Source organism: Equus przewalskii, chromosome 4 (genome assembly GCF_037783145.1).
Source record: "Equus przewalskii isolate Varuska chromosome 4, EquPr2, whole genome shotgun sequence".
In the NCBI taxonomy this organism is placed as follows: Eukaryota; Metazoa; Chordata; class Mammalia; order Perissodactyla; family Equidae; genus Equus; species Equus przewalskii.
This window is the reverse complement of record NC_091834.1, coordinates 54,286,697-54,309,749: the sequence shown is the minus strand read 5'-3', so window position 1 is coordinate 54,309,749 and position 23,053 is coordinate 54,286,697. Positions and strand designations below refer to the sequence as shown.

Genomic DNA, 23,053 nt, shown 5'->3' with positions numbered 1-23,053 from the left:
CAGTTTGATAGCAGATCTATTTATGATTCTCGAAAAATAAAATAAAATGAGTAAGGCCTAACATTTTTAGGTTTGAAACATGTTTCATTATTTTGCTATGTTTCTACCAATTGCATATTCATTCCATAAGAAAACACAAAAATAGTGTTGGTATCAGGTACACAAATGGCTGTATCAGGCACTCTCAGTAGAGGTAGTATGGACAGCATTGGGTTTCTTGTGCAAGATCTGCCTTCTGATCTCCCACTGCTCGACCTTGGCCCTTCAGAATGTCATAGTCAATCCATTTTGATCATTACATACTGAAGCATTGGCAGGCTTGAACAGGGAAACAGAATTTTATTTAGGTTTTCTATTTTTGAGAGCTGGTAAAGCAATGCAAAACATCTTAAATGGGGACAAAATTAAAAACAGGAAATGTTGGGAAAGGATGGACTCCAAGGAGGACTCATGGAGGCCCTAACAGCTACGGTGTTAGGAGACTCATTAGCATGACATGCATTCTGTACATTTGTCAGAAGACAAGCAGGTACAAAGGGAGTGGAAAAATACGAGGGAAAGCCCAGCTAACGGATTCTTTTCTTGGTATTCTTGGTAATCATATGGGACCAGAAAAAGTAAAGGAGGAAAAGCCATGAGAGTTCACTACCCCAAATTTCCTACAACCGAGACTGGAAAGTCATCTGATGCATGTTCTCCAAGGGCCCAGCTTAGGGAGGGGTAACTGTGTCTGCCCATCCTCTGTGCCCTGAGCATCCTAGTCTAGTTCCAGCCTTTACCATCATATTTTTCAACACTGGCATAGCTACATCTCTAGTCCTTTCTCTTGAGTTCCTGCTCACCCTCTGCTGTTGCTGGTCAGATTTTCACTTGGGTGCCCTTTAGTTTAGCCAGTTTAACTGCTATGCAAAGCTAAAACCCTCAAAACCAGCTCCCCCACCTCCCTGACTTCTCTAAATCTGGAGCCATTTTTTAAATTTAACTTTTTGAAGAGGTAACTCATTTACATTTTTTTTAAAAAACAAAAAATATAAAAAGTCATACATGAAAAATCTCCCTTCTTTCCTTTCCCCATGTAGCCAATTCCCACCACTTGCAAGAAATTTCAAGTTTCTTCACATACAAATATGAATATAAATTTCCTTCTTTTTTATCACAAGGGAGTATGTTCTTTACACTTTTTTGAACCATGTGTTCTAGTCCTCTATTGTTGTATAACAAATACCTCTAAACTTAGCGTCTTAAAACAATCTATTAGTATCTCTCCTAGTTTGTGGGACTGACTGGGCTCACGGGGTAGTTCTTGCTTTGGCTCCTCACCTGTGGCTGCAGTCAGATGTTGGTAGTACAGGAGTCATGTGAGGGCTCAGCTGGACTCGGGGTCCAAAGTGGCTCACAATTGGCCGGCAATTGATGCTGGTTGTTGGATGGGAGTTCAGCTGCCAGAGTACCTCCACAGGCACCCTCCAGGTGGCTTGGGCTTCTCACAGCAAGGAAGCCGGGTTCTGAGTAGGAGCATCACAAGAGTGGGTATTCCAAGAGGCAGGAAGTGGAAGTTAGCAGACCAATTAAGGGCTACTTACAGAACTGGCACCATTACCTCTGCTGTAGTCTATTGGCCAAAGTAGTCACCGGGGCTGCCCAGGTTCAAGGGAACCGAGAAATAAACTCCATTTCTTCACGAGGAGTGGCAAGATCATATTGGAGAAGATCTTGGGGGAGAGGAGAGACTGTGTTGGTTATCTTTGTAAAATACAATCTGTAACACCACTGGAAGTACTTTTCTATCCCCCAACACACGTCCAAGGCCTGAGCAGCTTTCTTTTTAACGTCTGACACATAACCCCCACCCCTGTTTCCACTGACCCCACGAATTCAGATCCTCATCTCTCTGCAGCTCATTAATTGTCAGAGTTATCTTCCTGGTCTCCAATTTCTCTTCACTCCAAATAGCCAAGAAAACTTGTGTTTTCTTACCATAAGTATCTCCATAAACTTTAGTTTTGATGTAAGTAAAAATCGGCTCTGGTAACTCAGTGGTTTTGTTTGACCTTAGTGATGTTGGCATATATAGGATTTAGATTTTCCTTTAAATTTTCAACATTGCAAAATCAGGAGATTTTATGTAAAAATCCAGATTAAGCTCCTTTTGAAAAATGGGTTCTCATATGTACAAAAACTCAACTGTTCAACTAATATGTTCTAGATACTGAACAAGAGGAAAAAAATATTCAGGCCCTTATGGAGCTTACATTTTTATTGTGGGGAGGCGGACCATAGACAAAATGAATAGTAAAATGCATAAAATGTTAGATGGCAATATGCTCTGTGAAGGGTCAGGAGTGGATGGGAAGGGCTATGATTTTAAGTCACATGGTCACAGAAGGCCTCACTGATGGAAACATTTGACTTCAAAAAATTGAAGGAATAGAGATACGGACATGGATTCGTAGAACTTTGCTTTCTAATAAGTAGGCCATAGCCACATGTAGCTGTCTAAATTTATATTAATTAAAATTAAATAAAATTTAAAATTCAGTTTTTCAGGCACACTAGTCACATTTCAAGTCCTCAATAGCCACATGTGGCTAGTGGTTACAAAGCAGAAAACATTTCCGCCATTCCAGAAAGTTCTGTTGGACAGCATTGCAGAGGAAGAGTATTCCAGGCAAAGGGGTTAGCAAGTGCAAACATCCTGGGGTGGGACCATTGCTTGATTTGAGCTAAATAGTGACACAGGTGTTCTGTTTACATGTTCCTATTATTCCCTGTTGTCTGCCTTACACAGCAGCTGAATAGCAATTGTCATTTATCCCTTTAACCCAAGCCTACTTTCCAAAGGCCCTTACTGATATTGAGTTTTAGACCCTTGGTCAATGTCATAGAATCTATGAGGCAAAATCCAAACTCCCTGGTCTTGCTTTGAGAAGCTGTGTAAAAGAGAGCAAAGACCAGGAATCTGGATTAGGAGACAGAACATATGTGTTCTGTTTTGGAGCAGAGTAAGTTCATGGTGTGATTCAAAAGGTATTACCAAGAGTGAAAGGGCACAAGTACCCCCTAATCAGAATGAATGTTGACCGAAAGTGTCCTGGAGGGCCTCTCCTGGACCAGGACTAAAGGTCTACCGGACTTTCAGTTGGGGTTTCAGGAGGAAGCTTGGAGTATGGGGTGGCACTCTGGGGCTAAGGACGATGACTGCTTACCAATCGGAGCGGAAGTATTTCAACATTATATAAACTGGGGCAGCCTTATATGGTACATACAAGTGGAATTTCAGCCTTGAATAAATATCTGTGATAAGTATTTGGAAACTGTAATGGACTATAAAGTTTATTGCAGGGCCCTTTCCAGTAAACGCACACAGCTTAAAGTGACAGGATTTAAGGTTTTCGGCAGAGTGTCATCAGCATCTGTTCTGATATTTTCTCCTGCTTCCCTCTCTCCCACCAGCACGACACATTCTCAGTGCCTCATAGGTCCTGTGTCACAGCACCTTGGCGTTTTTCTCACGTTTTCTCTCTTTACTTGAAGGACCTTCATCCCTCTTTCTGGATGAAATCTGAATTGAATTCAGATTCATCTGAATCTGAATCTGGTTGAATCTCCCCCACTCAGCTTTAAGGCACAGTTTAACTCCCTTCATTGACTTTTCTTTGCCCACCCCAGGTCAGAAGCATTTCTTGCTCCTGTGGCTGGGAATGCTCATTATCCGCACTCACTTGGCAGTTACCAAGAGTACAAGGCAATATCTTTGTTTTTCTATATGTTTATTTACTCTTGGGCCAAATCTGAAGTTGGGCAGAGGTCATAGATCATTCTTCCTTTTTCCTTACAAGGCCACATCTCCATATATATTTGCCAGCATCTACCTTGTGAGGGCCTGAGGGTATCATGGTAAATCAACTCAGGGCCCTGACACCCTGTTAATCTTTATTTGTCAATTTTATCTTCTTTTTTTTTAAAGTGAATAAGCCGATTCAATTCTCAGAAGTCTTAGGTAACGGTGTCCCCAGTGTTCTACTCACTAGGAGTAAAAGTCCTAGCTGCTGGCCCTTGATGAAGACAGACTGAGCCGGGATGTGAAGATTCACAGCCACCTGGATCTTAAGGCCCTGCTGGAACAGCTTCGCTCTCAATGCTCCACTATTCCGCGCTCCTGGAATGGTGTAAACAATGATTCACACCACAGGAGGCCCTCGCAGTTTACCAGGCCCAGTCATCACACGCATCAGGCTTTCAGGGAAGGTCAGGTTCCAACATGTTAACAGAGATTCACCTTCAGGTCACCAGACTCGCACCTATTTTGCTAAACACCTATCATAACCAACAAAAGTTTTCTCGTCTTATCCTTTAATGATGAGTGTGCCAAAGAGAGGACAGCAGGGGCGGGGGGGGGGGGGGGCGGGACATTCTGTCTCAATGGTGTTCGATTTGTAGCAGAATACAGAGTCTATTTTGAAGTTCTTTGGCAAAAATCGTTTCTACGAATAGCGATTACGATTTGGGGCTAGGCTGTGCAAAAGGCAAGGAGGGGTTGGGAGGAGGAAGGAGTGTCCCAGACTCCCAGTTCGCTTGGTCGAAGTCCAACTTGACCCTGGCTGTTAGGAAAAGGGAGCGAAGCGGGACTTTTCAGCCTAAAGGGAACTGATGGGAGATGGAGTCTGGTGGAGGATTCTGGGAAGTCCACACCTGTGGAAGAGCCGGTGCCCGAGGGGTCCTCCCCTCCTCCTCTCGGGCCCGGGCGGGGCTGAGGGCCCGCTGGGCCGGCGGAGGTGAGCCGCGGGGGGCGGGCCGGCGGGGCGGGGCCGCGCGCACCTGGCGGGCGGGGGAGGCGGCGGCGCGCGCCAATGGGCCGCGGCTGGCAGCGCGCCCCGCGCCGAGCCGCAGTCGCGCCCTCTCGCTGCCTGGCGAAGGCGCGGACGGCGCGCGGAGGCGAGCGCGGAGGCGAGGAGAGGAGCGCCGGGGCCGCATCGCACCGCGCCGCACCGCCGGCGGGGCATGAGGATGGCTGTGGGCTCCGTCAAGATGCAGACGCCGTGCGAGAGTCCGGTCCTGGCCGCGGCGGTGGCGGCGGCGGACGGCGCCCTGCGCCGCAGCCCCAGCGCCCGCGAGCCGGAGCGCGAGCAGCCGCCGGCGCCGCTGCGGCCGAGGCTGCGGGACCTGCCCGCGCTGCTGCGGAGCGGGCTCACCCTGCGGAGAAAGCGGAGCGCCGGCGGCGGCCGGGTGAGTGGCCCGGCCCAGCCCGGGTGGGCATGGGCGGCGCACACGTGGAGCCCGCGCCCACCCTCCCGGGCCGCTGAGGGGCGCGTCTCGAAGTTGGGGAGGTAGCAGAAGGGCGCCCTGGTGCCGGACGGGGCAGCAGAGGAGCCTGGGACTGCGGCGTCGTGGGGTGCCCCCCAGTGAACGACGGTTTCTCCTTCCCCTGTGGCACCTGACTTAACCCAAGGGCACGTGAATTCAGGCTGCCGGACGCGGGCATCGCCGGAAGAAGGGCTGTTTGCCTCTCCCCCGAGGGGCAGCTGCAGGTGTCCGGGTGTCGAGCAGCCGGCCAGCCCTGTCCCGACAGCAAGCCTCAGGCCCCCCGAGTGGGATCCCCATTTGCAGGAGGCGTGGGACGTGTGCGCTCGTTTCGGACGCCCTGTTGCATGCAAGCTTTGGGCATCGGGTCGGGCTCTGGCCGCTGGCACCGGCGAGGGCAGACCCAGGAGTTGGAAGTTCCCGGGCGAGCGTCTAGCTCCCGGGTTCCAGAGTCGCCAGCGCTTAGGACTTGGTGACGCCCCCTTAGGGGGTGCACGCCCCCTAGAATCTACAGTCCTGACTTCCTGATGGTGTGTTCCGATATGATCTCCTGGTGAAGGAGTGTGTCTTGTTGGGTTCTAAGTGCATCCAATGGCCTGAGCAGGTCAGACATGTTTTGTACGTTAAGAGAACCTGGACAGCCTGCTGATCGGCTTCTGGGAGCTTTCACAAGCCACTCAGCCGGCCGGCCCGGGCCTCAGGCTTACTCAGGTTTCTCTGCTCGTCAGGGCTTTGGGGCACCTTTGGTGGGCTCTACTCGGTCTTTAAAAATTTGTCATCATTAAGCAGGCTTTATTGGGAAGCTGCAACAATGTAGATTTTGGGGGCTGTAATTAAAAAAAAAAATTGAAGTCTTGGTTGTCTGCCTTAAAAGAAGACCTCACTGGAGGACTTTCAGCTCTTGCAAAGATCGGTTTGTGGAAACATGAGAGTGAGGGAGAAGCACTTGTTTTGCTGTGGCTTCCTTTGGGTAGGCGAGGGTCTGAATTGAGGTGGGTCTTCAGCCTCTCTAGGCTGCGTTTCCCTCTCCTGGGCATTTTTCGTCCTGTGTGGGGATGACTGTCCATGATGTACCTCAGAAGATGTTCTGAGGATTAGCTGGGTGTGATAGGACATGTTTAAGTCCAGACCAGGGGAGTTTAGAAACTGCCCACAAGTGACCTTAACAAGTGGCATACAGGATTGCCTGCAAAGAAAGTGAGGAAATGTGTCCCAAAGATGTGACAGCTAAGTAAACTCAAGAACCAGAGTTATAGACTTGGCAGGAATCTAGGGAAAAGTAGGTCAAATCGCGTTCCTGTTATCCTTGACAGTTACTTTTTCATGGCACAGGATACTGAAGACGTGAGGGCAGCTAGGTGCTCCGTGAGGAGAATGGCTGAGGGTTTGTGTATAGCTAGATCTGTAGTGTTCATCTGCATAGGTTCACATGCTTGTGTTTCTCGCTCGCTGCCTGGGATGATGATGTGCTCCTTGCTAATATACCTACTTATCGTTATCTTCCTAATTATTCTAAATGTAGTTACTTCTAATAATGTATACTTTATTGACCTGTCTTTGGTTCTGATACTGTATGACTTCTCTTTGGGACATTCCAAACACATTTCATTAGCATATGGCCAGTTTTTTATTGGAGGAAGACTGTCAAATTTTTCAATGTTGGAAACCCATGATTTTCAACTATTTTCCCCTTCTTTGTCTTTGGAACCACCTGTGTGATTTTGGAAACTTCACCTTACAAAGAGGTAGGAAGGAATTTGAAAGAAAGAAAAATAGGTGAATATGTACCTGTCTTAGTCCGCTCAGGCTGCCGTAACAAAATACCACAGACTGGGTGGCTTAAACAACAGGAATTTATTTTCTCACAGTTCTGGAGGCTGGGATATCCAAGATCAAGGTGCCAGCTTTTTTGGTTTCTGGTGAGAGCTCTCTTCTTGGCCTGGAGATAGCGCCTTCTCCCTGTGTCCCCACAGGGAGAGGAATGCCATTCCTTGGTGCACATGGAGGGAGAGAGATAGCTCTCTTCCTTTTCTTATAAGGTCACTAATTCCATCATGGCGGCCCCACCTTCATGACCTAGTCTCACCCTAAATATCTCCCACAGGCCCCGTCTCCAAATGCCGTCACACTGGGGGTTAGGGATTCAATGTATGAATTTTGAGGAAATACAAACATTTGGTCCATAACAGAATGGGTTTGAAGGAAAGAGAAAAACAGGTGAAATATGTACCAAACCAGTTGGTGACTTGCCAGCCTCCGGGGTCATCTGGTTACCCCTTGGTCAGGGCAGTGATACTGATGCTAACAAATCATGGCATAGATCCTTCTGTGGACCTTTAGTATCTCATGGGCTGTGCTTCCCAACTACAACTGAGTGGTTATAGGGACAAGTTAACACAAATTCACTACCATTGGTAAAAAAAAAAAAAAAAAAAAAAGAAAGAAAGAGAGAAAAGCAGCTCTGCATGTTACACAAGTTGGTGAGAAAGTTTGCAATGTCTGTATTGACCAAGATCTGATTTAGGAATACTTGTGGCTCCTGTCCATGCTGCCTGGGGCTCCAACAAATCTGCACAATCTGATACCAACTGTCACCAAGTGAGCTCTTTGTGGGTTGTGTTGCCCAATCTGGGTGCCGTATATGAAATCTCTTACTGGGAAAAATTAAGCTGACATTTGGTTAATACTGCAGAACTCCTGGTTCCTTGGTTCAGTCACTTCTACTTATGTTGAATTGAAAACACAAATTGATTAAGATTCTTTGCACATCTTTATGCTAAGTGGACTCTTTAGGTTAAGTTTTGCTTTGTGGGAGGACCCTAGCACCTCCTAAAAATCAGTGGTAAGATCAGGCACACCTTGAATTCCCATCCAAACCTTTTAACCATTTTTTTTAGAACTTTGTCTTATGGAGATTGTGAGAGAACAGTATAATAAACACCCAATTCGACAGTTAGAAATTTGGCCAGCCTTGTTTCATATATTTTCCCTTTCCCCACATTTTTTGAGGGGGCTGATGTATTTAAAAGCAAAATCCTACACATCATGTCATCTCATAAATGTTTCAGTTTACATCTCCAATAAGAACTTTTTTTCTAAAAAAAAAAACTTCTCTGCCTTTTCACACCTAAAAATATTAACAATAATTCCTTAATGTAATTCTCATTTTCGAGTTTTCTCAAAGATGTCTTTTTACTTATGATTTGTTAGAATCAGGAACTAAACAAGGTACATACATTGCCTTTGGTTGTTAGGTTTTAAAATCTATTTTATTTTATAATGGTACCTCCCACCCCTTTTCATGCCATTGATTTGATGGTGAGAGAGCGGGTCATTTGTTTAGTAGAATATCCCACTTTCGGGGCTGATTTCTTGCCTGTGGTGTCATTTAATTTGTTCCTCTATTCTTCTTGTTTCCTGTAATCTGGCAGTTAGATGTAGAAGCCTGATTAGATTCAGGTTCAAAGGCACACATCCTTTGTAGGTGGTGCTATGTAAAATCTGTTGCATCACATCACAAGACGCATGATGTCTGGATGTCTCTTTTTGAGATGTTAAGATTGGTTAGTGGGTTCAGGTGGAGTCAGCTTACCTTTCACCTAAGATTTTAGCAACATCGATGGTTGTGGCCTAGATCCATTTCATTGGGGGCTGCACAATGGTGATGATCTAAATCTATCGTTCCTCTTTTTTTTTAGTGTCTATACTTTTTTCTTTTTTTTATTGAGGTAAAATTAACACACAACATTATATTAGTTTCAGGTGTACAGCATAATGATTTGGTATTTGTGTGTATTGTGAAATGATCACTACAATGAGTCTAGTTAACATCCATCACCATACATAGTTACAGATTTTTTTTCTTTTTTTTAAAATCTTTTTTTTTTTTCTGCTTTTTCTCCCCAAATTCCCCCGGTACACAGTTGTATATTTTAGTTGTGGCATGTGGGACATCGTCTCAGCATAGCCTGACGAGCGGTGCCATGTCCACGCCCAGGATCGAACCAGCGAAATCCTGGGCTGTGAAAGCGGAGCGTGTGAACCCAACCACTCGGCCACGGGGCCGGCCCCAGATATTTTTCCTTTGTGATGAGAACTTTTAAGATCTACTCTTTTAGCAACTTTCAAATATGCAGTTTTGTATTATTAACTATAGTCTCTGTGCTCTACATTACATCCCCATGACATTTGTTTCATGACTAGAAGCTTGAACCTTTTGACTCCCTTCATCCATTTCATACCCCCACCCTCACCCCAGCAACTGCCAGTCTGTTCTCTGTATCTATAAGCTTGGTTTTTGGGTTTTTTTAAGATTCCACATATAAGTGAGATCATATAGTATTTGTCTTTCTCTGTCTGACTTATTTCACTTAGCATAATGCCTTCAAGGTCCATCCATGTTGTTGCAAATGGCAATATTTCATTCTTTTTTATAACTGAATAATATTCCTTTGCATTTAATATACCGTGTTTTCTTTATTCATCCATCGGATGCTTAGGTTGTTTCCATTTCTTGGCTGTTGTAAATAATGCTGCAGTGTACCTGGGGGTGCAGATGTTTTCTCAAGTTAGTGTTTTTGTTTTCTTCAGATAAATACCCAGAAGCGTAATTGCTGGATCATATGGTAGTTCTATTTTGAATTTCTTGAGGAACCTCCATACTGTTTTCCATAGTAGCTGCATCAGTTTACATTCCCACCAGCAGTGCACAAGGGTTCCCTTTTCTCCACATCCTCACCAATGCTTATTTCTTGTCTTTTTTGATATCATTCCTCTTGCATTTTTTAGGTGGAAATTCTGTCTATAAAGAACTTCCCCTCATGAACTGTTTGGGTCTCCTAAAATTCAGATTGTGTAGGAAAGACAGGGAAAAGGCTTAACTTTTTCCTTTTATCAATTTTCTGAGTAATGATTTGTTGCCCTAACAACCTCCCATGATAATCAGTAAGTTTTCCTTTTTAAATATCATTAAGAACTTGTGGATGTTAATGTATTTGTTTCAATCCATTACCGTCCATATTCTTTTTGACGCTCAATTTGTTCTTACCTTCTGTATACTTTTTACAAGGTCTCGAGAGTCTCTGATAACTTTCTTGCTTCCTGGCACAAGATATTCTAAGCTTAGCTTGTACATTGCCTGCTGTGGACCTGAAGTCAGCCATTCTCCCAAGAAGCACTGATTGTTTTTACTGAAAACCGCTCATTTCCTCCAACTTTTGCCTCTCTTAGTGGTTGGTCTTAAGCCTTCCATCTTGGGTTTTTGTTTCTTTTTAAATTCTCATCGGGCTGTTTCTGAGACTGTCATTTTCTCCTTCTAATGCAATAGCTGTAACTACTGTTGCCTCTTTCTATATATATTGTCAGAGTGCTGGGACTGACTTATTTTGGGTTTTGGCTGCTACTTATTTTGGTCTTTTCTGCAGTCCTCTGCCTCCTTCTTCGTCTCCTTGAAATCTGTTTCATGTACAGCAGCCAGAATGATTCATCAGTTGTGCCAAGTTGACTGTTCACCAAAGTCCTCCAGGGCTCCTCAGCCTTTGGGTTGCTCTTCTCCACCCTGACCTCTTCTCTGGAGCCACCCTGCTCTCAGCCAGGTCCCTATGGCATGGCAGGTGCCTTCACACTTTAGAAACTGGAAGAACAGCTAGCTGGTGGCTCTCTGCATGTGGTTCTCTTTTTCATTTACACTCTCTACCCAGATGATTCCCTCGCAAAGGGGAACAAGGTAGCCCATTTCCTTTGTCCAAGCTGGAACACTTTAGATGTGACTTAGTACCCTCCTCTGCCAGAAATAAGACTTTGTTGACTGGGGAACACACACTGCTCCAAGTTATACCAGTACTCCCAATTTATAGTCATTTTATACATATAACTTACAGGCAAAACATCTAATTTGTTCTTTGTATTTAAATTAAAATCAGTGGTGGTTGGCCCTGTGGCCGAGTGCTTAAGTTTGCACTCTCTGCTTTGGTGGCCTGGAGTTTCGCTGGTTTGAATCCTGGGCACAGACCTAGCACTGCTCATCAAGTCAGGCTGAGGTGACGTCCCACATAGCAGAACTAGAAGGACCTACAGGTAGAATATACAACTATGTACTGGGGGGCTTTGGGGGGAAGAAGAAGAAGAAGAAGAAAAAAAAGATTGGCAACAGATGTTAGCTCAGGGCCAATCTTTAAAAATAAAATCAATGGCTAATGCTTCATAACACTTAATTATGTGCCATGCATATTCTGATATAAATTTCCTTTAACTCTTACAACAAGCCTATGAGTTAGATGCTGTTATTTGCATTCTACAGATGAGGAAACTGAAACACAGATATAATTTACCCAAGATCACCAAGTGGGTGGAGGGAGGGAGGTTTGAATCCAGCCAGTCTGGCTCCATAGTCCATCCTCTGAATTGACTCTCTGGTTTTCCTCAAATGCACTGAGGGCAAAGGTCTGTTTACTGTAAGCTGCCGTAGCCTTAAAGTACTTGCTGAGATGACCTTACTACTCTGAGAGTGATCAGTGATGCTGCTGGTAATGCCAGACGTTAATTTTTCTTTCATGTGAGCACACAGACGCTTGTGATTGACCTACTGGGTGAGGACACAGGGAAGGAGGGGAAGTATTGTGGATACAGGTGAATGGTAACTAATGTTTACGAAAATTAAGAGTAGCAATAAGTGTGTCATAAGCAGAAATCACCCAGGCCCACCTTGATCAAGGCCAATCCAAAAAAAACTTGTGAGTTTGCCCCCCTACTTTGTTCTTATCTGCTTAGAGTAGCCTGTCGGAAGACTAAGGCCATCAAGGGAGGCGTGGTCTGCCAGGGCAGGTGAGTCAGATCAGATATGAAATGATCTTATTGGAGAAACACTGACTTCCTACCAGCTCAAACCTTGACACTGTATTATAAAACTGTGTTGACCATGGCTACAGATAAAGTAAGACTCCATGGAAATCACTTCTGAATATATTTATTTGGGAAGAAGGAAAAGAAATTATAGATTCATTTATTCTATTTTAATTTCATGTGAATTCTAGCAAAGGAACTCAGTGGCAAGTTAATGCTGTATTTACTCTCTCTCTTTCTCTCCCCTTTGACCTCTCGTAAGGCTTTGGTTACATAATTAGATCAGAGGAAAAGAGCATGGGCTATGGCTTCAGAAACTGGGTGTGAATGAATCCCAGTGCCTCTGAAATCTGTGTCTTGCATGAGTTATTCTCTGAGCTCTCTAAGACTCAGTTTCTTCCTTTGTAATGAGATATTCCATGGATCAGGTTTTTCCGAGAATAGAGACAATATATGGAAAATTTTGGGCACATTGGCGCTTAAATTTTTCCTTCCCCAGCAGATGCTTATTCTAGGCAAAGGGACTTTCATAGACGTATTTATGGAAATATAGGCACAAAAAAAATTTTGCTTTCATATGCAATGTCAGATCCCACGTTTTTAAAAAATGTGATATCCTAACATATAGTGCATATTTTAGGTGGTGTCTAAATACTGGTACCATAACAAAATAGTTTCACACTTGCACTGTCTCTGAAATTGACTTGGCAGTAATTGGTGACTTGTATGGCTGAAAATAGCTGGAAAGGTGGGAGAAAAGTCACTGGTGATGACTTTGAGTACTTGTGATTTTTTTTGCCCCAATATTGCATAACAACCCTTGTTGAGAATACTGATAATTCCAGTAATGCTATGTGACCTGGAAGTAGTTCATGAGAAGTTCTAAGATTTTCTGTGAAGGCAAAATAGTTAAAATCAGTGACTTTATTTTTTTGTGGCAAATTATTATGATAAATCATTCATAAATGGATATGGGAAAGGGAAAAGTCCACAGAGGCCATTGTGGATACTGGCACATCTTTTTCAGAGTGAATTTCAATAGTCCCCTAAAGGTAGGAGGTATTTTCACCTATGAGGAAACTACAGTCCAGAGAGGTTAAGTAACTTGTCCATGGTCACCCAGCTAGAAAGTAGTAGAGGCAGAATGGAGCCTAGGACTGTCTGATTCCAAAATCTGTGGCTTCCCCACAATACCATGTTTTCTAAGACTTTGACTTAATTATAACCTGTGGTGTATTGAAACAATGGGTGCGTGAGACATTTCAAATCTTAGTGTAAAACACGGCTAGTTTTCTTTCCAGTGTCTTCAGTTATGGCTTCCGGGATCAGTCTTTAATTACTGCCAAGTTTGGCGATGGCTTGAGCAGCAGCTGTCTGTCATCCCCCAGCGGAACCAGCCATTGTACTGCAGCCCTGGAGGTCTGGGATGACTCATCCCAGGAGCCATGGTTTTCTCGGGAGGTTTGGAGCTGACTCGCTCCATACTACAAATGTGCTTTGAGATTTATAAGGCAAGTAGGTTTCTTTTCTGGAGCGTGTGGAAGACTGGAAGAAGAGGTAGAATGAGTTTCTTGTAATCCAGGATTTATGTTTATGCCTGTGACTTCTTTAATATTTAAGAAACTTGATCAGGAAGTGGGAAGTGCGCATACCTATCAAAGTAAATGAACCTATTTACGGTGGAATAAAATCATTGAGAATACACAAATATCTTTCAATAAAATTAAACTTTGGTATATTTACCTGTTAACGTGGCGTGATTACCCTAAGTGATTGGCTCTTAACTTTTTTTTGGATCCCAGGCCTTTTTAAGAATCAGAGGATAGCCCCCCCAGAAGAGTGCACGTGGGGATGGAATTTTGCATCTCACTCCGGAGGGCCTGTGGATGTTATGAAGCCTGGGTCGCCACAGACCCCTGGTTAAAAGGGCCTTCCCTACCCTGCCTTCTAGAGAGAAGCACCATCATTCTATAATTATTTTACTGTTTATCTTTCCTTCCTCTAAAAACCTAGCATAGTATCAAGCGCTCATTCAGTTGTCAGTATTTCCTTGAATTAAAGTATTTTACCGGTTTGTTGAATTGGATATTGTTTGCCTTAGAATGTAGCAAATGCTTCAGTGAGCCCTGGGAGGTGGTGGTAGTGGTGGTGATGGTGATGGTGGTGATTACTATTATTTAACAAATCCTTATAGTACATTGATGGTGTCAGGTTGTTTGAAGTGCTTTAAGAACATTAACTCATTTAATCCTCACAGCAGCCTTAGGTGGCAGATGCTCTCACTGTCCTCTTTTTTTTCCAAAGAGGGAAATGAGGTACAGAGAGGCTAAGTAAGCTGCCTGAGATCATCCAGTAAATGGAGAAGCCAAATTTTGAACCCAAGAAATCGGGCTTCATATTAGGAGGTCTCCCTATTCTGCTGTATCCCCTCTCTAAGTGAAATAATTAGTGTATCTCCTCGATTATAGTCTCTCTCTCTCTCTCTTTTTCATTATAACACTTTTTAAATAGGGATGCATGTTACAACCGATATAATTATTAAATGGGGTGCTTTCTTTTCCCCTGTAAAGCTATTATTAAATTGATGGTGTGTCTTAAAATTGTGGTATCTTAGAATAAAGGATCTTTGGCAAGTCGTGTTTCAGTTTTTAAATGTAGCTGTATAGTTTATCTGTAGAAACATCAAAGTAAGTCACAGCTTTAAAATGTGCATACAAACACAAACCGTATCTATTTATGAACTGTGAAAAGTGTGAATTAAGATTATATTAACAATTTTTATTGCTTAGGTAATGATTTAAATGTCAGAGAAGAATAAATTTAAATTTTTCCTACAAAAAGCATAAATAGCCTCAGAGTAATGTTGAAGGTAGAAGAAACCAAAATTCTTTTAAATGAAATTATATAGAAATATAAAGCTTATATATCTATATATTTATATATATAATTATTGAAAAATAATTTCAGATTTTTTAAAGTAAAATTTGAAAGTATTTCTTATTTTTTAAAACTGAGAACCACGAGTATACCCAAATGTCGGTCGATTCAGACTAGCCTCTGAGTCTCCGTACTTTGTGTGGGGAGTTGGCAGATCTTACCTTCTGTGACTCAGTTGGTCATTTTTTTGTATTTTATCTGCTTTGTTCATGAGACATGGCTTCTCCCTTGTAAAATACCTTTCTTTCATTTGGTACCATTTGTGTTATCTGTAGAAAAAACATAATTCAGGATTTCTAATAAGGCAAAACAAACCTTGACTAAAGTTAGAGAGTCCTGAAATTCAGGGCTTCTGCAATCTAGCTGGTTGTCGTCCTGTGTTTTTTTCCTAGCTGGTCTAGCAACTTAAACTCCAGCCCCATTGGTGGTTTTGTCGTTCAGTTGAATTTGACCTTGTCAAATCATTTACCTGCAGCTGTTATGAGGTGTACATGCAAATACTTGTGATTGCCCAACACTTATGCCTTTGGTGCTGACTGTAAATTTGTTTTACTCTCTCCTGTTACTATTGAGGGAAGTGAACAGCTTATCTCTTCTGCTTGGTCTAACACTCTAAATGTTGACGATAATGAACAAACACTACAAATGGTTTGCTTCTTCATATTGTGCTGTGAATTTATATATAGGTATGAAGTCTTCTTTTGTAGGAAAAAAGGGAAGATATGTGATAATTCCTTTTAGAAACAGGGGAAGTATGATGCTTATTTCAATCTGTTAAAATAGAATTTGTCTGTGGTATGGTAGAGAGAACGTTTTTCTGTGTATCATCTCAAGACTGTTTGACCTGGAATAAGCCAACTAACCTTTCTGAGTCTCTGTCCCTAAAGTGGAATACCACTGTTCTATCATGAGAATCGATGGTGGGAGAGGGGACCAGTTTTCATGTCTTGCTCCTTGTCTGATCAGGTCAGAGCAGCGGTCCTTCTCCATTGAGATGCCAACTCAACCCCTAGAACATTTTGAGGCGTATCTTAGACAAATGGATCTTTAATATTCACCACATCTCTTGAGTTGGGGATGGGAGAGATAATGCATTAATAGAGCATTTGAAGATGCAGGAGGAATCTGATTAAATTGAGAATTTGTCATATCGAAAGAGTAAAAAGAACATAACCATAAATCTGTTTCTAGAAGATTAAATGGTATGTTTGGCCATAAACAGAATTCTGAGAGAGATGTTGGAAGAGAACTTGTGATGTCATTGCTTTGGGTCTGGTGGGATCTTACCAAATAGTTTTATCTTCTTTTAGGTAAGAGGTTTATTGCTATTTCTTGTCATCAATGAAAGCTATCTCTTAGCCTTAAATTAGCATCAACATTTGTTTTCCTGTACTATTTCAAATTTATCAGAAACCTTCAAATAACACCTGTTGAGGCATTCGAATTTCCCACTCTTTTTGGCACATAACTCCTTAAAAAAAAAACCACACGCCTAGTCATATTCTAATCTACCTTGAATATCTCATGAATTTAGAGCTTAAAACACTCAGCAAATTCAGTTCATCAGTAGTTGGCTGTTCATTCTGCCATTTATATATTGCTTTATGTCTACAACATGCTTTCATATACTTTCTTGTTTTACTATTTTCATAACTCTGGAATAGATATTCCTTTCTTATGTAGACTCAAAGGCAGGTAACTGAGCTCTTCTATATGCCACAACCTCACCATCTGTGAAGCAAAGGCAGTGCCCACTTCACAGGGTGGTGAGACTAAGTAAATTAATATGCACAGCACTAGTAAGACAGAGCTAGTTATGTAGAGAAGGTTTAGTAAGTGTGACTGCTGCTGTTGTCATTGCTGTTATCATCATCATCAATATCGTCATCGTTGCCTGACATGACAGATCTGAGGGATTCCAAGGGATCTTCTATCCCTTTGAAAGCTGAAAGAGATCGTATTGGTTTTATTGTTAGCAATTAAGAAGGAAACTGAGACTCAAACATTGGTATGTTGCTGACAGTCATAGTGTGGAAGCCAGAAGAGTCAGGGGCTCCTTAGGCTGGACTCCATTTAGTCCAAGGGTCTCTGATAGGTTATCTATGGACTGTTCTCCCTAAAGTCGAAGATGGGGTCTGAAGGAAGACTTCTCAAACTTTAGCATATCTGAGAATCCCTGGATGGCTTGTTAAAACACAAATTCCAGGGCCCCAATCTTAGAGGCTTTAATATAGTGGCTCATGGATGGGGCCCAAGAATATGCATTTCTGTCAAGTCCCACATGATGTTGATGCTGCCAGTTTATGGTGCATACCTGGTAGCACTGGTCTAAAGGGCCTGAAAAGTTTGGTGACCTTCATCAGAAAATTACTGAGGCCAGGAGGCTACCTGGTTTTCTATTTGCCGTTCTACATGATGGAAGGCCAAACCAAGATGGAAGACCATGACTGTAAGACCTTTATTGAATTAGCAATATTGGAAACTCCACTTCATGGTTTCCACAGAGTTAAAAAAGAAGTGATGAGCATTTGGGACATAAAGGCTCATGGCAGCTCTGCTGATTATTCTGTTTGTCCATCCCGTGTACTCTCTACCCTTTTTTTTCTAATCTGTACCTTGGAGGCTGCCCTCTGTGGATATTCATCACTGGGGCTCTCTTGCCATCTGGCTTTGGTTTGGGTTCAGTCAGTGGAAGGCCAGGAGGAGAGAGAAGTCAGGGGAATCTCTCTCTCCTCCCTCTTTTTCAGGGTGGTGTTGGCAGTGTCTGTGACCATCTGTAACTACAGCTACTGCTGGGCAGTCCCTCCTTGGTCGCTTCAGCTCCCTCTAGCCTCCAGTAAAGCTGTGTCTTCCCCTAGGCCCTCCTACCTGTGGCTGTTAAAGTCTTGTCCTTACTAGCCCATGTATGCTGCAACATCTCCTGTTGGGTCCCTGAACCTTGCCCACGCATCTTTGATAGACTCTTTTCTGATAGGACCCTTGACTGATATAGGAGGCTAAGGAAGAGCAGTGCTGGGAAGAGTGACAGTAGAAGGTGTAGCCTTGGTGAGAAGACCCTCATGAATGGAGTGGGCATTGGCAGTGATTGAGTCAAGCCAGCTGGCCTAGCCCCTGAAGTGAGAGAGAGGACAGAGGGTAAGGAGTGCAGGGAAGGGGCCCAGCCTCTGAAGTGATGCTGGGCTTAACCACAGAAGGTCCTGAGAGGTCCCTGGTAAGAAGCTATAACTGTGCTAGAATGTGACCCAAGAGTCATTTCTGCATCATTCCTGTGCATAATCTTGGATGGCTAGGGTTCAGAATCAGAGATGCTTTTATACAAGAAGTTTGCGTTCTTTCTCTACAATTGTCTGACAGGTTTTTTTTTTTTTCCTGCCCCTGCCTTCTTCCCAGACACCCTTAGCATTGTTAGTCTCTACACAGGAGTTATAAGACCTTTGTGTGGTACTTTGATCTTGCTAAATTTTGTCACAGTATATTGAACATGTTCTGAAATGCCTGCCAAAACTACTTTTACAAAGTAACAAACAATTGAATAGAGTAATTACACCTTTGGTTCCTTTGCCAATGGGTTCCAGTGATGGGCGTGTCAATAAGATGAAAACCATTTTTCATGGTTTTGGTGCTCAGCCAAATCATCTTCTACAGTAAGCTCAGCATGAAGCAGGACCACAACACAAACCCATACCAATTCTGTGTGATTATCGGTTCTTTTTTATTGAAATGTTATGCCAGGTTGAAACTATTTCACAGCTTTTATAGATAATGTTGGGGTAGTAAAGGTTGAATACCAACATCTAAATACCTTGTCTTAGTAAATGAAATGTTTAAAGACAAAACAGGTCCTCAGTCTCAAGTTTTCTATTGTTACAGTTCTTTAGGAAGAAGAAAATTCCTCTATGAAGAAAAGTTAACTCTGAAATTTTTTCCCTCTTTCTGGGTTTTCTTATATTTATGTGTCAGAAGGGTGGATGTGTGAGGGAGTTGGGGCTCTGACCTCATACAGTTGAGGCAAATTATGATGAGTCACTCATGTTAGTCACTGTGGCACAGATTTAAGGCCTGTGAGCCCTTTGTTTTTGCTAGAGTCTCCTTCCTTTCTGGTCATTTATCCAATAAGACTTGGTGGCTGGGCACCCAGAGAAGACAAGCCACTGGAAGCATGGAGGGGAGGAGCCCTAATGTGCCTCGAAGGGGATGGAGCCTTCCCAGATGGAGGCTGCCCAGGAGTGGTGATATGTGCACGTCACCAGTTACTGGAAACTGACCAGAGGGAATAAGAGGGGTTCTGGCGCAGAAGACCCTGGAAAGAGAGTCTGTATCCCATCCAGGGAATGAAGAGGAGCTCACTGGAAGAGTGGGCACGACTGGGCCCCCAGGTCATGCAAGCTTCTTTTCCAGTCTCAGACCCTGGGGCGAGGACATTCTTGCTGATCTACCTTGCTTCCACCTCCAGTCTGGAGTGCAAGTCCTCCCCATCCTCCTAGCTGGGGAAGGAGCCCTTTCTCTTCTTAGTATCTCCTCCTCTGGTTTGGCCCCAAGAAATCTCTGGTTAGCTTTTCACCTGGTTTTTTGAAGACTCATCTCCTTACTCACTTCACCTGGAATGAGCTATCTATCTTCATTTTGGGTTTGGTTTCCTTTGGCTTTACTGTTCCCATTTCCTTCTCCTCCTCCCCCAAGCTTTGTTCCCTCTGGCTTTCCTCGTGGGCTCTTTGCCCAGTGTGCCTTCTCTGAATCAGCTCATCCTATTGTTTGTTCTTCTGTTTCACTGCACAGCCCTCCTGTTTCTTCATCCTTTGACCGTTTACCTGGCCCCAAGTGAGGGCCCATTCCGCATGGAAGAGGATGCTAGATACTCTTTTCAGGAGTTTGGGTGATTGAAGGCTACTTTTTCGTGTTAAAGATAATTATGTTAAGACACTCAGGAAAGCCCTCATCTAACCTCCCTTAAATCTTTTTAGGCATTTTAGCTCTTACAGCATTTACATCGTTCACTCCTCCTCCATCCCTTACCCCCCCAAACACTCCAGCCCAAGAGAAAAGGAACTTTTGGACTCAAGGAACCACTATCTAACTGATCTGCATTAGTGGATAGAGAGTTTATAAATATACTGATTGCCGATAAGCATTACATTTTCAAAACTACCTCCTTTAAATAGGGACTTCTGTCTTGGTCAAAGGATGTGTACAAGAAGGTATTGCCTTGGTGAGAAGTACGATTGTGAAATTCAAAATTAGTTTCATTTCTTAATGACTAACAAATCTAGAAGCTTCTGTTTAAGCAATTAGCTTTGGTAGTACAAGGCTAAATAGAAGACAAAGGGGATTAATGATTTTGTTAATTGTTCTTTCAATGCAGGAAGCTGCTTGTAATGTAGCACCTACCTCTCATGTCCCAGACTGCCATCTAGTGCAGCCGTCCTTGCTTTTGCATTTCCTGGTATCTTTTCTTCCTTCTGAAAATCTGTATTATGCACCTACTCTGTGATTTGTCAGTCAGGATAGTCTAAGTTTTACTGCAGTAACAAAAATACACAACATCTTTGTGGCTTGACACAATGAAAAAGTTTATTTCTTCCTCACAAATAGACCATATTGCCTCTGGGTGCTCTCCAGGGTGGCTGTCCTCCATGTGGCAGCTCTGTTTCCATCTTATGACGTTTCCATGTCATCATCTTCCACAGTGACTGCAACATGTGAGGAAAGAATGGAGAATTTCACCTGGACATTTCAATGCTTCTGCCTGAAGTGACTTTTGCTCATGTCTCATTGGCCAGAGCAAGTCACATGACCTCACTGATTTAACTCACTGAAGTGTCCTCTTCCCGGGAGCTTGGAAAGAGAAAAGAACCACAAAGATTAGTAACATCCACCCCAGGCATCAGAAGCTGAGAATCCTGAAGTGAATAAAGGCATGATCCCAGTCTTCAAGTCCAGCAGGGGAGATAAACATGTTAATGATATTACCATATAGTTTTACAAAACTGTAAAAATTACAAAATACATAGCATGGTAACTACATGATGGAACAGAAAGTACCTGGGAACACGAAGGGGGAGAACTTACCTCCCTGGGCCTGGGGAGGAGAGGAAAACTTCAGAGTGGAGGTTACATAAGGGCTGGGGTTTGTCTGTTTGCCAGGTTTACATTGACATTACCTTGGTGAGGGTGGTATCTAATTTTACTTTATGTGCTGCATAACATCTAAACTAATAATTTGGGGTACAGCTCAAAGAAATAGGCTTATCTGTTCTTTAAGACCTCAAGAAAGAAATGAAAGCAGTCTGTCAGCAATAGAACTGACAGTTCACATGAAATGCAGCACACAAGTACCTTTTTAGTGAAGACTTGCAAAAACTACTTTTACTGAGCAATTATGCTACTGACAGTTCTTTGATCTCAAAAATTAAACTTGCTGTTACAGTATGAAAAGAACAAAGCCAAGTGTAAAATGACAATCAAGGTTAGTTATTAGGCAACAAAGGTTATATATACAATACTTTGATTTGCCTAGAGATTCTGACATATTTTACATTAGACATAAATGGGAGTGGTGTGTTCACGGTGCCAAGAATTTGCTTTGTAGACAAAAGAAGATGGTCTCTTCCTCAGGTCTAATAACGCCATATTCTTGTCCTCTTTCATGACTGTAGCCTCACTGGCCTTCTTGCTAGTCGTCCATCAGACTGGGCATGCTCCCACCTCAGGGCTTTTGCACCTGTTGTTTTCTCTGTCTGAAACCCTCTTTCTCCAGATACCCACTCACCTGCTTCATGTCTTTGCTCAAAGGCCATTCTCTCAATGAGGCCCCTTGGCTACCTTATTTAAATTGTAACATCTACATCCTTCCCATGTCCTATTCCTGTTACCACTTTCTAACATAAGTAATTGATAACTAACTTATTTATTTTGTTTATGATCAGTTTTCTTCCACTAGTATGTAAGCTACCCAAGGGCCAGGGTGATTGTTTCAAACATGGTTGTACCCCATGCAGTTAGACCAGTGCCTGGAGATAGTAGGTTCTCAACAATACTTGTTGAACACGTGGGGGATATTTTTTTCGTAAGAGTTTCTCTAAACTGTACACAACATTGTATATTTACATATACTTTTCTTTCATAAAGCTTCACCACTTTTTTATTCAATAAATATTACCATGTGCCAGCTTCCATTCCCTAGGGGAGCAAGATTGAGGACCACTTAGGGAGCTCATAGTCTGGTGGACAAAATTGTCTGGTTCTTCTTGTAATATTTAATTAAATCTATCAAATGTTGGAGTGTGTAATACATGTAGATGTCGAATACGATTCCTAAATTCTAGAAGCTTATTCCTTTTGAGAGTGACATGCCAGGACTTAAGATTTGTCTCCTCATATCATTCCACTTTCGTGGAACGCCTCTTCCCCAGGGTTGCTGGGTCCAGTCCACGCTCTCAGCTTTTTCTCTGCCGTGAGACATGTGAAGTGTGGGGCTCACATGCTTGACCATCCTAGGCATATATTGAATCCTCAGTCAACAAATAGTGAATTATTTTTCTCATAACAATTCCACCAAACTACATGGTGAAGTTGGTCTTCACGTCTTGCTCTCCCACTCAGAAAGTATATTGGAAAAAGATGTTTTAGAAAACCAGTCTGCTTTGGTGAAAAAAAATTTATTCATAAACCGCAGTACTTCTCTTACTAATAATAAAGCTGCTACAGCATATGGCAACTAAGTGTGTCATGACAGCTCATTTAAGAATAACTGGTTTAGGGGCTGGCCCCGTGGCCGAGTGGTTAAGTTCGCCCGCTCCGCTGCAGGCGGCCCAGTGTTTTGTTAGTTCGAATCCTGGGCGCGGACATGGCACTGCTCGTCAGACCACGCTGAGGCAGCGTCCCACATGCCACAACTAGAAGAACCCACAGCGAAGAATACACAACTATGTACCGGGGGGGCTTTGGGGAGAAAAAGGAAAAAATAAAATCTTTAAAA

The 23,053-nt window shown here is 43.0% G+C and overlaps 1 protein-coding gene across 8 annotated transcripts in view; it reads left to right on the top strand.

The window, feature by feature from the left end:
* The window catches only part of RAPGEF5 (Rap guanine nucleotide exchange factor 5), a 348,364-nt gene that overhangs the window by 123,164 nt on the left and 202,147 nt on the right, over positions 1–23,053 (top strand). For 2 of the 8 annotated variants that reach the window (XM_070615906.1, XM_008535526.2), the window contains exon 1: positions 4,856–5,226. The exons of 4 other annotated variants lie outside the window; for them this stretch is intronic. In XM_070615906.1, coding sequence (XP_070472007.1) covers positions 5,002–5,226 — 225 coding nt within the window. In that variant the 5' untranslated portion in view covers positions 4,856–5,001. Of the gene's footprint in view, positions 1–4,659; positions 4,776–4,855; positions 5,227–23,053 lie in introns of those variants that run through there. 2 more of the 8 variants (XM_070615910.1, XM_070615913.1) reach the window with 2 other exon arrangements.